Raw genomic sequence first — 14657 nt, forward strand, 5'->3', positions numbered from 1 at the left:
GGAAGGAAGGAAGGAAGGAAGGAAGGAAGGAAGGAAGGAAGGAAGGAAGGAAGGAAACAAACTATACAAAGTTTTTGAGATGCAAAGGAATAAACACAGGCCCCAACTGACAGGCAAATCTAAATATACAAGGTCAATCTGTAAGAGTAAAGGGGGACACATTTAAAGGTTTTAGCATTAATAATACTTGAGAAAGCATTTCGTATTTCCAACAATTAAATATTATCAAAGTAAAAATTCGGATCAATCACAGAATGTTTAGTATGAATAACAGTCAACAGTGACTATTAAGTATGGAATACGTAGTTTCCAAAAACAGTGGAAAGAGAACATCAGGACAAGCCTGTTACTTTTTAATAAGATAAAAACATACATACACTTGCTACTTGACCTTGTAGTAAAGGACACAAGTGAGATATTTTGCCCCCAAACTTGTCTACTTATGTAATATGATGAAATAAAAATGGAAAGGGGCCAGCTTCTGCAGGCAAGTCTGGCTTAACCATACATAAAGTGAGCAATCAGAAAGCCTGGTTCCATCCTCATGCTATTCTCCCAAAGAACCAAGGACCTTAGCCAGGGGCAGCAAAAAAGCCTACTAGTTTAGAGTGTGGTAGTTGGCAGTTACAAGAAAAAAAACAAACAAAATAACAGTGTTGGGGATGGGGTGGTTCATAGCTAGGTATCTAAAGAAGTTACAATGTTGCAGGCAATGTTTTCCCTGAGACAGGGTCACACAACGCCCAACTCCACCTACACCTCAGTCTGTAGCCTGCTGGCTTTAACTCCCCGATTCTTCTGCCTCATTTCCCAAGTGCTGGGATGACAGGTGCGCACCACCATGCCCAGCTAGCAGCCTGTCTTCTCTACCTACCAAATCTCTTTAAAACAGAATCCTGGTCTGGGCAGTGGTGGTGCAGGCCTTTGATCCCAGCACTTGGGAGGCAGAGGCAGGTGGATCTCTGTGAGTCCGAGGACAGCCTGGTCTACAGAGTGAGTTCCTACAGAGAGAAAGCCTGCCCCAAAAAGGAAAAAGAAAGAAAGAAAGAAAGAAAGAAAGAAAGAAAGAAAGAAAGAAAGAAAGAAAGAAAGAAAGAAAGAAAGAAAGAAAGAAAGAAAGAGGGAGGGAGGGAGGGAGGGAGGGATCAAAACTGACATATTCTTAACATGTACTCCTGGCAGCTGATGCCACTTCTTCTCCTGCTAGTCATCAGATGAATACAGTCAGTACTAAACAGCTTATGACTCATACTATTTGATGAAAGTATTGGGTAAAAAAACATTATTTTTTCAGAGCCAGTATTAATAGCAATGCCCACCCTGAACTCTAAAAACACACATTTTTAAGTCTCCAAATTTGGGCCAACATTTTTAGACTCGTTTCGTAAGTGTAACATTGATGTTTTGAAAGCATGTATGCCAGTTAATTGCCCTTAAGTTCCAAAGTAACCTGCCAGTACAACCCAATATGTTTCTGCAGTATAATTAAGTCATATACAGATCCCCAGGAGTTGTTTTAATGACCACCACCCAGGTATGACTGTAACCAGATGGCGTGACTCACTGTGTATGTCTGCCAGTATGCTCCTAACTATGCCTCAATCTTGCAAATAGTCATTTGTTCAGTTCAAATACTAATCTGTGCTAGAGGAGTAAGAAAGCTCATTTCGTTGATTTATTAATTGTTCCCCTGCTGAGAAAGAAGCTGCTTAAAATACTTTAATAAGCTATGGAAATGTATGTGGTTGTTAATACTACTGTCAGAAAGTAATAAAGTTAATTTGACATTAGGTATATCCTAAGCTTAGTTATTTACTAAAAAAAATCTCGTATTTCATAATATAAAAATTACACATTTAAAATCTAAAACAAAAGATGCTTTTAGTAAGTCAGTTCTACAAACTGTTGGCTCTTGGACACCTATGTTCATTCACCCAGAGTGCAAACTCAGCTTCCCTCTCCCTCCCCCTTCCCTCTCTCTGTAAATAAATGTTAGACACAATAGTTATTTTGTTTGTTTGCTTTTTCTTAGAAATCCACAATCCCAAGATTCTTACAATACTCAGGGCAATCATCTAGAAACCAATATTCAAGTAATGAAGCGATCGATGCACAGTGGGACCAGTGATGAACAAACTAACAGCATAAGATCCGCAAAGATCTGCAATGCCCCACTGCAAGGACAGCAGAGTAAAAAGATTAGCCCACAAGAAACAAGGAATGAAAAACACTGCAGAGACCTTCCAAACAATACTGTTCTTTAAAAGCAAACACGCCAAAGCAGGGCCTATAGTTACAGCCTCTAAGGAGGCTAAGGCAGGACAGTCACCTGAGGGCCGGTGTTCAAGATCAGCCTGGACAATACAATATGAAGACTCTGGACGCTCCCAGGTGTCTCTGCCTCTGGTTGTGCTCTCCCTCACATCTACCATCTCCTCCACCATACCTAGGAGCCATGTCCTTCCTTATTTATGTCCTTTTCTTCATTCAATAGCAAAGCTGCTGACAAACCAAGAACCTCCGGCCATAACGTATTTCAATGGATGGCAGGTACTGGCAGAAGAGGCAGAAATAAATACAAATTCTAACAAGACTAACTGGGCACTCTTGTTCAGAAGAATACTCAATAACTGCTGCCATTGTTTTCTGATGTGTGTGTGTGTGTGTGTGTGTGTGTGTGTGTGTGTGTGTGTGTGTGTGTGTGTGTGTGTGTGTGTGTGTGTGTGTGTGTGTGTGTATGTGTGTCTAATCTGGGAAACCTATCAAGTGTGGGATGTTGGACCTGTAAGTACTGACAGCTGTTTCAAATTTTTTCTTGGTTTTTGTTTTGCATCAAAAACATCAGTTAAGAGTAAACTAAATAAAGCTTTCCAGAGATGGCTCTGTTAGCAAAATCAAATTATCTGATAAAATGATGTACCCCATACTGCAGAGCAGCATTTACTAGGTGTTGAGGAAATCTCCCAGTCACTACTCAATTAAAACTTATTTTTAACTGTTCTGCAGAAGGACCATTCTGGTAGTTTTTGTTTGTCTAGATATATAAAATACTTATATAAGAAAATATTTTAAAAATATTCACCAGCCTATAGTGGCACATGCCTTTAACCCCAGTACTGGAAAGAGAAAGACAGATGAATCTATGTGAGCTAGAGATCAACGTGGTCTACACAGCAAGTTCCAAAACAGCTGGGGTTACATAATGAGACTATGTCTAAAAAAAAAACTACACAAATAAACGGGGCAGAAGGCATGGCTCAACAGTTAAGTCTCAAGTGTTAAGAGAACATACTGTTCTTGTTGAGGACCAAGTTCAATTCCCAGCACCCATGACAAGCAGCTACAACTCTCCACCTCCAAGGGGATCTGCTATCTTCATCCTCCAACAGGACCCCCACTCCCATGTGTACACACATATCCCACACTCACCCAATTAAAATTTAAAATAATCTTTTAATAAATGGTACTTCACCAAAACAAAGACCATGGTTTAGAGTCCACATCCATGAGAATCCATCGTTCAGAGAGACCTAAGAAAGTGTCATAAAGAAAGGCCCATTAAGGGAAATTCCTCTGGCCCAGGGAATTAAATTTCTTGCCTATGTGGAGACCTAAAATTCCGGTTGAGCCAAGTCAATCATCCAGACCATGGAACCATCCCTAGAAGGCTAAAGAGATAGGTGGAATAAATAGTCCTTTCATTGGGGACTGTACTTTCTGCCCTAGAATCCCATCCCTCCTGCAGCACCTTACTAGGCTACAGCCACTAGCCATGTGGCTTCCTAAGTCCGCCCACTTTTCTGAATCATTGAGAAACAGTGTGACTTCTCCCTACTTCTTTCTCTTTCATAAGCAAGCTTCCCCTAACACCAGGTTTGCCCAGTCTCCTGAGTCCTCCTCCCCACCGTGTGACTGCTTTTCTACCACGTCTGGCCTTCATGCCAGTTAAAGGGCATGATTTTCTCTCCTCCTGCACAGCTTGCCTGTCCTGGAGTTTTTCTTTTAAACTCTAATCAAATTTTCTTTGAGCTTCCACGTGAGCCCATTTTTAAATCCTTTTATGAGATTAAGAATGCCATAAAAAGACCCCCGATTTCCTCTCTATCAAATTCATTTATGTTAAGCTTAATTTTTTCTAAAGCCCTAACATTTGATATTAAATAAATGATTCTTATAACTTGGGCGAGATAGTTTAAAAGCAGCCACACCAGAATTCATTTTTCTATCATCACATAAATGCAATAATTTATTTGCAAAATGTTACCACTACCAACCTGCCATCAGACAAAAAAGGTAGATAAATCCTCATTTAGGCTGCTGTATTTGGCTGAGATTTAAATGGAACTGTAGGTAAAACATTTCTTTATACAAAGCTGAAACTTGTGTTTAAAAGGCTATGACTCAGTAACTAAGAGTGCTTATGGAAAGTCAAGCACATGGTTGGAAGGTCAGCAGCAGAGGCTGCTGACACACTGACATAAATGTAAACATTTTACAATATGAGTAATTGATCTGAAAAACAAACAAATCATTGAACTGCTTGCTTTTTTTCTTCGCCAACTCATTCTTTAGATGTAGGCTTCATCCTTTCAGTATCTGGGTTAGTATTCAGAAGAGTAACTTTATGTTAGAATGATTTAACAGTGTAGTTAACTTTACTGTAAGTAACAGTGAATGAACACTAACCAGTAGTCTCAGATTTTTATATACGTATTTGTCACGTGGCAGCAGAAGACAACTACCTCTCAGTTTTCCCTTACCATGTGGGCTTCAGGTAGGTTGTCAGTCCTCCTAACAAGTTCCTCTCTCTACCCACTGAGCCACCTCGCCATCTCATTATTTTTGCTTTTGAAAAGAAGAAAAGGCCTACCACAAATGAACAAAAGACCTACATCAATGGTCAACACTTCAAAACACAGTTCAGAACAGCAGAGATTAAAAACAAAAATATCCAGATAGTAGTGTTGCATGCCTTTAATCCCAGCACTCAGAAGGCAGAGGAAGGTGGAACTTTGTGAGTTCAAGGCCAGCCTAGTCAACAATGCAAGTTGCAGAACATCCAAAGAAATTTTGTCTCAAAAAACCAACATAATAATAAACAAACGTTTGTTCTGAAAGAGGAAGAAAACATGACATAAAGAATCAGTAATAAAAATGGTTATCACCAAGCCAGATGGTAGTGGCACACGCCTTTAACCCTACCACTCAGAAGGCAGAAGCAGGCAGATCTCTGTGAGTTTGAGGCCCGAGAGAGTTCTAGGACAACCAAGGCTACACAAAGAAACCCTGTCTCAAACTAAAAAAAAAAAAAAAAGAGGGAGGGGGAGATACCACCTAAGACCCCGATGCTAAAGAACAGAAGAGATTTTTCAGTTTGTAACAGTAACTCCCCATTCATCCTTACTCAGGGAAATATTAGAGTGGAGGGCCCAGAGAAGAGTCCAGAGCTACAGAGAACACACAGAATGAAACTACAAGAAGCATGCCTAGACAGTAGCTGTACAGAGGCCTACAAAGCAGCACTGCCAAAGCAGATTACAAACATTACCCAGAAATATTTATCAAAAAACATTACTGTAATTGATATGGGCTGGGGAACGATGACTCAGTAAGAACATTTGCCAGCACAGCACCCACTTTAATCCCCCCCCAGTCACTTCAGAAGCTGGGGTGCTAACACAGACATGGAGGCCCAGGGCCGAGGGATGGAGGTGGTAAGTGGGTGTCTGGGTTCAGAGAAATGAGGGGAGAGCAAGAGAGCGGGCATCCCAATGTCCTATGGCCTCCAGACACGAACACTCACCCTTTCGGAAGCAAACTAAAGTGTCTTATCACACTGAAAGAAGCTTTGTAGCTTAGCCACAGATAATATCTAAAAGCTGAGTAATTATCCATCCACTAAAGCAAAACAATTCCAAAGGAAGAAACCAGACAATTACAAATGTGAGGAGAGGGTCGGCTATACAGGCAAGGTGGTGAGAACAGGAAGGCCAAGTCCTACCTGCCTCCTACAGTAAAATACTGGGAAGAAGCCAGGCGGCAGCAGTGCACACCTTTAATCCCAGCACTTGGGAGGCAGAGGCAGGCGGATCTCTGTGAGTTCAAGGCCAGCCTGGTCTACAGAGCTAGTCCCAGGACAGGCTCCAAAGCTACAGAGAAACCCTGTCTCGGGGGGGAAAAAAAAAGTTAGGAAGAGCCAAAACTGAGGAAAAAGAGAATACGAATATTATGTTAGCTAAAACCAATAAATATGGAAGAAGACGAAAGGGTTTAAAGTATTTTTTATGGTCATCAGAAATTAGGGTCAGGGCTGGTTAAGAGCTCTTGTTGCTCTGGCAAGACTATTGTTCACAGCCCCTACTTTTTAAACTCGTGTGTAGTGTTCTTTAAATAAGAGTAAATTCTATTTTTTTTTAAAAAAAAAAAAAAAGAGAGAGAGACAGAATAAATTCTGTAAAATAAAACAAATTCAAATTACTCTTCAAATTTAAACTTAACTAGCATATACTTACATATTATTTTCTTCAGCTGCCAGAAATTTAAGGACTTTTACAAAACTCAAGAATTTCAAGATTCTACTGTACAAGTTGACTAGCAACCTTTAAGAAACCACTACTGAGCCAGGTGGTACTGGCACATGTCTTTAATCCCAACACTTGGGAGGCAGGGACAGGCAGATCTCTGTGAGTTTGAGGCCAGCCTGGTCTACAAGAGCTAGTTCCAGGACAGGCTCCAAAACTACAGAGGAACCACCTCGGAAAAAAACAAAAACAAACAAACAAACAAACAAAAAACAGTATTGAACATGTGTTTAAAGACAGAACTAACAAAATTAAAAGCTTGGAAAGAAAAAAAAAGATTTTCACATATTCCTACAATATTAGCCTCACTAATTTTCATTCTAATCCACCAAGAGGCCTTCAGAATTCAACAAAAAGTGGAGAAAAGACAAGAAGCTCTAGACATGACAATTCTAAGAAAACTTCCTTTCCTTCCACATGTGGTACAGTGCTTCCCCTAGGAACATAACATAGAAGAAATTCATTATTCTTCCACAACAACAGGCCTACATTATCTACAGTGATAATCTAGACAGTGTTCCCATCCTCTCTTCTAGAAGATAACAACATCAGATTCCTGCTAAATTCATTGCGCTCTCCTGTAAATCTCTGTCTTCATCACATTCCTTAGTGCATGCTCCAGGTTGTTAAGGTACCTCTGACCATAAGCAACTATCATGGAAGGGTATAATTACGACCTCTATTTCTTCAAACTATTTATGATATTAATCAAAAGGAGTAATACTTTCCTGAGAAGTCTTAAACGAATTACCTTCCAACTTTGTTTTTCAAGGCAGGGTTTCTGTGTGCCCTGGCTGTCCTTGAATTTACAGTGATCGGCCTGCCTCTGCCTCCCAAGTGCTGGGATTGAAGGTCTGGGTCACCAATGCCTTCATACTTTAAAAATACACATCATTCCCTGTGTTTTGAACAATTCAAACGTGCTTCCTGTCGCCACAATAAAGTAATGCATTTTCTTCTCATCATGTAAAGTCAGCCCTATTCTCAAATACAATGTGTTCAATAAGTTATACAGTACACTTAACAACCATGAGCACACACAATATGTTGTCATCACAAATTTAAAATCGGAAGACCAGGGGATGGATCCAAGCCAACATATACATGACATACTATATCATCTACATAAGAAATACAGAATTATTATTCCATTCTTCCTGAGTTGTTTCTCCAGCATTATGGCTTTTCAAAGACAAACATCCTCAGGTGTTAGTTTCTCCAAACGCTACAGCAAACATTCCATGGCCAAAACTGCAGCATCACTTTTCCTTGGCAAGAATCTGAGGATGGAACATGCAGAGGGCACTGGCTCAGGGTAGCCAGTGACTGGCTTGGCTGGCCCAATTAGGCTAGTGCAGTTTGTGGCTCCAGGAGCTAGGGGTAATCATCTTTTCAGATGAGAGGAATGAAATATCATTTAAACCTATCAGCAAATTGTCTTTGTATTTTTGAGTCAGGTTTCAGGTTACAGCTCAAAACTTGGGACCAACAGAGTCTGATGAAAGTGCTTCTCATATCAGTATCAAACTTTCTGTTCCCAATCCCTGGGATAGATAGCTACTGGGCATCTATTGTATTCCAGACATTGTATGAGGTTCTCTTCAGTATGGAAAACAAATTTGAAATAGAAACTTTTATTCTTCATATATGAGAAACTGCTGAGAGGATATTTTCAATATTAATAACACAGCTTTTAGAGGCAAAATGAAAAGCATTGTCACCTAGCTCCTAAGTACGCCATTCTTCTACTACATGAAGCTGCTGCTACCTGAAGAGCTTTGAAGATCTTTCCTCAGACATCAACTCCTCTGTAAAGTCTCCAAGCCAACCTTCATATTCCAAGGATAGCACACACATAAAGGGAAAAATATTCCTTAAAATAAAAAATTATACTAGGAGTCCAGAGAGAGCTCAGTGGCACCTGCCACAAAGCCAAAGGACCTAGTTCAATTCCCAGGATCCACAATGGGAAAGAAAGCAGAGAGCTGAGTCCCTCAAGCCATCTTGTACAGCCACCCAAGCCATGCAAATGTCACAGTGCAAATAAATGCATGCACACACGTGCACAACAAATAAATGTATATGTGTGCAAACAATAAAAACAAGGATAACTTTTAAAAAATTATACCAATAAAACTGGCAGTGGTGAAAACACCTTTAATCCAAGCATTTAGCAGGCAGAGGCAGGCAGATCCCTGTGAGTTCAAGGCCACCCTGGTCTACAGAACAATTCCAGGACATCCAGGGCTACAAAGAAACCCTGTAAGGACAAAAAAAAAAAAAAAAACTTACACTGATAGATCCTCTATGTCTCATGTTCCTATTTTCTTCATTACACACTTGCTGCAAGGAAGCACTTTGTGCTTTTAAAGAGCTCTCAAGACTTGACTTCAAACATATACATACAGCTAGCTGGATGATGGTGGCTCACAACTTTATAATCCCAGCACTCAGAGGCAGAGGCAGAGGCAGCTGGACCCCTGTGAATTCAAGGTCAGTCTGGTCTACAGAGCAAGTTCCAGGACAGCCATGGCTACACATGGAAATTGTATAAAAAAAAAAGTAAATAAATTATACAAACGTAAATATGTATTCCAACCCAAAGGCTCAAATGCATCTATGTTTGGCAAAAATAGAACATACTTCTTAAACACACATCAAAAGTAAAGTACACTTAAGTGCACGCCTTTACCCAACATTCTGTGAGATCGAGGCCAGCCTGGTCTACAAGAGCTAGTTCCAGGACAGGCTCCAAAGCTACAGGGAAACCCTGACTTAAAAAATAAAAAAAGTACACTTAGAAATTAGATTATTAACTTAATTTTGGAACCGCAGTTGCCTAGCTTAAGTGATTTTAATGTCCTAATTTTATTTCATTTATAAATGAAAATCATGAGCCACACATACTAGCTCCTATTTGCCATGCAGCTGTGGCAAATTTGAGTGTTTCCCTACCTACAAACCTGAAAGGAACCTTTGGGACTCCCTTACTACACTACTCCCAAATTCACCACTCAGTCCTTTTTCTTTTTTCTTTTTTTTTTCTTTTTGTTTGATTTATTTTGGTTTTTTTTTTTTTTTTTTTTTTTTTCCTGAACTTGCCCTGTAGATCAGGCTGCCCTCAAACTCACAGAGATCCTCCAGCCTAGGCTTCCCAGTGCAGGGGAATTAAAGACATTAAATAAAGGCAAGTGCCAGCACCTCAGGGCTCCCTGTCACTTTTCCTACTGCTTTTCCCTTTGCCCCATTAGAATGTAAATGCCAAGAGACCTGGCCACAGAAGCATTTATCACCACACCCTAAGCTTTCTGCGAAACCTAATAGATACCACCCAAAATACTGGAAAGCTCCTGGAGAACCAAGGACACCTCCTTGCCCAAATTTAAAACTGGGGAAATAAGAGCCAATACTGGACTTTTGGCCACATCCAACACTTTCCAGTTTTTTAGAAATTCGTTTTCCCAAGTGTTGTGTACTTTGTTATTAATCTCATAACAAAAACTGGGAGGAGGGCCGGCAAGAAGGCTCAGCCGGTCAAAGTGAACCCAAATCCCAAATATACAAACCATGCACCCATGGCCACATACAGACAGAAAGACAGACAGACACACACGGTAAGATTTTCGTTTAAAGACCCAAGGAATATTAACTACAACCTCATTAGTAACTTATATTGAATTCACAATCACCTGCGATCTTTCCAAATGAAATTTCACAGGAACAAAAGTTCCCAGCAAAACACAGCTTAAACAGACATAAGCTACCTGAGTAATTTCAGGCGGCCGCCTCCAGCTCCTTCTTCTCAATATTGTCTCCCCTGTCCCCATTTCTCCATACAGTCAGGACACCTGGCTACTGACTCAGAAATCTCATTGAGCTCCATCCTTATTTGAACCACACAACTCCTCATACCCCACTTCCAGTAAAACTTTCCCCAACTTGGGACACTTGGAGCCACGCAGTCACAACCCTCGTGCTTTTGCTGCCTACCCCCTCACGCAGTTAGTCCTCAAAGGAGAACTTTTCTCCTGGGAGTCACATCTCAGCCACCGAGACGTGGGGCTTGGGCTGGGGCTCCCCGCCCGCTCCCCCCCCCCTCCACGTCCCAGTTACCTAGGTGCCGTGGACCAGAGAAAATCCCTAGTCTCGGCGTCCTTACTCTCTCCCTCCCCACCGGCTCCGCGGCGCCGGGCAAATGCCGGGTTCCGAACCGCGAAGCTGCGGGATGCACAAAGACCCTCCTGGGGCTTCTCCGGGCCTGCGCCCCCCGAGTGCGGGCCACGCCCGCTGAGCGGCGGGAAGCCGGGATGCTCAGCAGGGCCGGTCGCTCGCTGACCCCGACCCCACCCACGCCCCACCCACGCCGGTCACCCCATGGCCCCGCCAAAGCGAAAAGAGCATCCTGGACCCCGAGGCCCAGGCCGGCCGTATCCCAACGGGCCCCGCCGCCCCGGTTCGGTACCCCCCGGCCCCCCGGCCCCCCGGCCGCACTCACAGGCTGCCCGAGCAGGAGGTGCACACGAACGAGCCGACCGTCATGTTCACGTAGGTGGGGCCGCGCTGGTCGCAGTCGAAGCACTTGCGGTTGTGCGGCAGCCCCGTCATGTCCCGCAGCATCTTCAGGTGCTTCTCCTCCTGCTTCCGCTTCGCGCTGGCCGCCATGGCCGCGGCTCCGACCGACGAGGCCGGCAGGGCCGGGAGCCGGCGGCAATGCCGGGGCCCCGCGCTCCCTCCCACGGGCCGCCCTGGCCGCCGCCTCCGCCCTCCTCCGCCCGCGCGGGCTCCGGCCTCGGCCCTCCGCTCGGTTTCGCCCGGCTGGACGAAGCGCGGACGCTGCGCAGCGCGCGCCGACCGGTCACACCAACCGGCCGGCCGGGACAACCGCCACCACCGCCGCCGCCACCTTCCCGACTTCTCCTAAAGGGGGAAAAGACGAGGCGGGGCGGGGGGGAGCGGCAAGAGGAGGCCCGCCTCGGGCGGCCAGCGGCCAAGTGCGGGCCGGTGCCCTCTGCTGGCCGGGAGGAGTCACTGCCGCCACGCTGCGGCAGGGGTTGGAGCTGGGCGGGTAGGTAGGGAAGACACAATGGTGAGAATAAATAACAGACCTTATCCACTGGGCGCCTGTACGTGCTAAGCGCTTCGCACGCTCCTGGCAGAAACGTTTCCGAGAGCTTCTCGTTGCTTTAGGGGCAACCCAAATTCCTCACAAGCAAGGGTCTAGCCTCCTTTCACTTCATGCCCATTTACTCAGCCACTCAGACTTAGGTTTGCTCCCTCCACACAGCGAGCGCAGCTTCTTTTTCATTCCTGCCCTTACTGTTTTCTGTATAGCAAGCAAGGGTTATCAAGATCATCGCTCCTGACATTTTGGAAGAGTTTAGTTTTGGCTTCGGAGCTGTCCCATAGTTGGGAGGGAAGCATGCCTGGCCTCTATCCATTAAATGCCCTGACCAAATGGCCCCTCTCTTTCCAGGATACGGCAACCAAAAATCCTTCCTTACACATTGCCAGACGTCCAGGGAGGTTGAGCAGAGTGGGAGCAGTCCTACTTTGGGCAAGGCCAGAACACCCGTAGCAAGCTAAGTCACTTAGGTCATATGAGATTCAAGCAGCTCTCTAGCCAGACTGACCCAGATCTGTCCCTAAGGTTGCATCTAGGCTCTCTGGGAACTGCTCTCTGTCAAGCTACTATGTTTACTGCTTCCCACCTGCTCTGGACTCACCCTTCAGGTTCCAAATGGTCTACCCCTTGTATTTTATTCGCTGCTCCACTCAGTACGCCTCTCAGAACTGAAGGCTCGGAGCTCCTGGTTTGTGGAATGAGTGCATAGCACCTAACAGACGATCTTCATGGTTGAGCTTTGAGCTAAGCATGATTGGTATTTCCATGCCACCAATTGGGAGTATGGGACACTAGGCTAGATTTACTTGGGTAATCACCTACCCAAGCTGGGGTTCCACCCCTGTCCAACTGCGACACCTACACCTCTTTGTCTCTGCAAGACATCAAAATCACTGCCAACTCCTAAGGCAGTGAGTGGTTCTGAACCCATGGGTCGCCACCCTCTGTGGGGGTTTAAATGACCCTGTCAAAGGGGTCACCTAACACCATCGGAATACGTATTTATGTTGCTGTTCATAACAGTAGCAAAATTACAGTTATGAAGTAGCAACTAAAATAATTTATTGTTGGGGTGTCACCACAATATGGAGAATTGTAGTAAAGGGTCACGGAATCAAGAAAGTTAAGAACCACCATCTGTGCCCTCATTTCTTAAAGGGGTATGGGAAGAGTCAGAGAGCTGAGTTACAGAATACCATCCCTGCCCCCACCACAGATGGAGGAGAATTCAAGTTTATAAAGCTTGAAATGCTGAGTCAGCCCAGGAGCCGGCAGGTTAGCATCACGTTATTAATAATAGTAAATGCCTTTAGTATTAAAAGAGGAAGGCAGAGAGGTTGACTAATGGGTTTCTGAACTGTTTCTTTTATGAAAAAGACAACCTAGAAGCCCTGTTCACCCTCAACAACCATCAGCTCACGCCTCATCTTGCTTTATTGATACCTTGTCCCCTCTCCTAATTTAAACTGTAGCTATTGAATCATTTACCTTCAAATGCATCCACGTACAGAGTTTCATACTTTCCCTGGCTCCTTAACGTACAATTGTAGTTAGGTGAGTATCGGAGCAGGGTCCAAGAATGGAATCCTATGAGGAGATTTCGGAGAGCTTGTGGGAAAACTCCAAGAAGCCAAGAGTCTGGGGACTTGCGTTTCTTCCAAACCACAGGATGGTTCTTGGACCATGTTCTGTGCTCTTCCCGGGTGTAGCTTACAGGAGTGAGTTTACTCTGGGTTTTGTTGCTTACTCAGTACAGCTGGCTAGTGTTTGTTCATGGAGGCTTGTCCTCCACATGCTGCTTGCCCATGTGATTGGATACTTTTCTTGTGTGACTCTTCTTAACCCCCAGAGTATAAACTGTCTGATGCTCTGAATAAAGCTGGCTATTGCATGAGACTTCAGTCGGCCTCACTTATCAGCTCCATTCTCCTGGATGCCACTGCCTCTAGAGAGGTAAACAGGTAGTATATGTCATAGAGTCTCTCTGCTCACTCTCTTTTTCTATAGTCTCTCACTGTGTCATTTAACATACCCCAGTCTCTCTTTCCTGTAGTCTCTCACTGTTATCGTTTAACATACCCCATTCTCTCTTTTGTACAAATAGGAGGTTAGATCTACTGTATTTGTATCTGGTTTAGTGTAGGCGAGAGCACTGTTTTCCCATTGGGAGGCACTTAACAGGAGCATCTTTCCATGACATTAGCAGTCACTGACAACTATGACAAATAATGATATTCTGACTCTGTCCTTCCCATGTCTTCATTTTTTTTAAGCTGAACTATTTCTGGTAAAATGGTCAAAATGGGATATGTTCCTTTAATCCTAGCACTCAGGAGGCTGAAGCAGGTGAGTCTCTGTGAGGTCAAGGCCAGCCCAGTCTACACAGCAAGTTCCAGGCCAGCTAGAACTGCCTGGTGGGAGGTGTGGCCTCAGTTCATCAAACAATAAAAAACATCTTCCCCACATCTACTAATTACATATCAGGAAGGCAAGATAAATGTCTGATTCCTTGCCTTTACTCTCAGATATCCAAGGTCCTCTATTGGCCTCATTTCACCTTCTCACAGTGATGACTGTTCTTAAGTATCGTCATGTATAAGCCAAGAATCTAGATGGATCTATGTCACCCATTACACATCCTCGTTGCTGGCATCATCTCTCCATTGGCTGATGGAAGACCCTGAGTAGGCTCTTGTCTATTCTGACAACACCTAGACTTAAGAGCCACTGAACTGTGTTCTGAGGACCCCAGGCTGACACATAAGGGCAGAATGCAGGGCTATCAGAACAGAATAAAAATGCTAACCCCACTCTAACGAGAGGACGCCACCATAGTCACTTACTCATTACCAGCAAGTCTCCCACGCCTCCCCCCACCACCCCCACCCCCGCACACACACACACACCCCTTCCCACAGCCCTCGGCCTCTCTTCAGGCCCTTGTCATTTCTCTG

General features: G+C 44.1%; 1 protein-coding gene across 9 annotated transcripts in view; it reads right to left on the minus strand.

Annotated features, from left to right (window-relative positions):
• The window catches only part of Agfg1 (ArfGAP with FG repeats 1), a 52627-nt gene extending 41133 nt beyond the window's left edge, over window positions 1-11494 (minus strand). For all 9 annotated transcript variants that reach the window (XM_026785523.1, XM_005360030.3, XM_005360029.3 and 6 more), the window contains exon 1: window positions 11077-11494. In XM_026785523.1, the coding sequence (XP_026641324.1) occupies window positions 11077-11243 (167 nt within the window). In that variant the 5' untranslated portion in view covers window positions 11244-11494. The remainder of the gene's footprint in view (window positions 1-11076) is intronic.
• Window positions 11495-14657: the final 3163 nt, after the last annotated feature.

The sequence above is a fragment of the Microtus ochrogaster genome, linkage group LG2 (genome assembly GCF_000317375.1).
Source record: "Microtus ochrogaster isolate Prairie Vole_2 linkage group LG2, MicOch1.0, whole genome shotgun sequence".
NCBI classification, from domain to species: Eukaryota; Metazoa; Chordata; class Mammalia; order Rodentia; family Cricetidae; genus Microtus; species Microtus ochrogaster.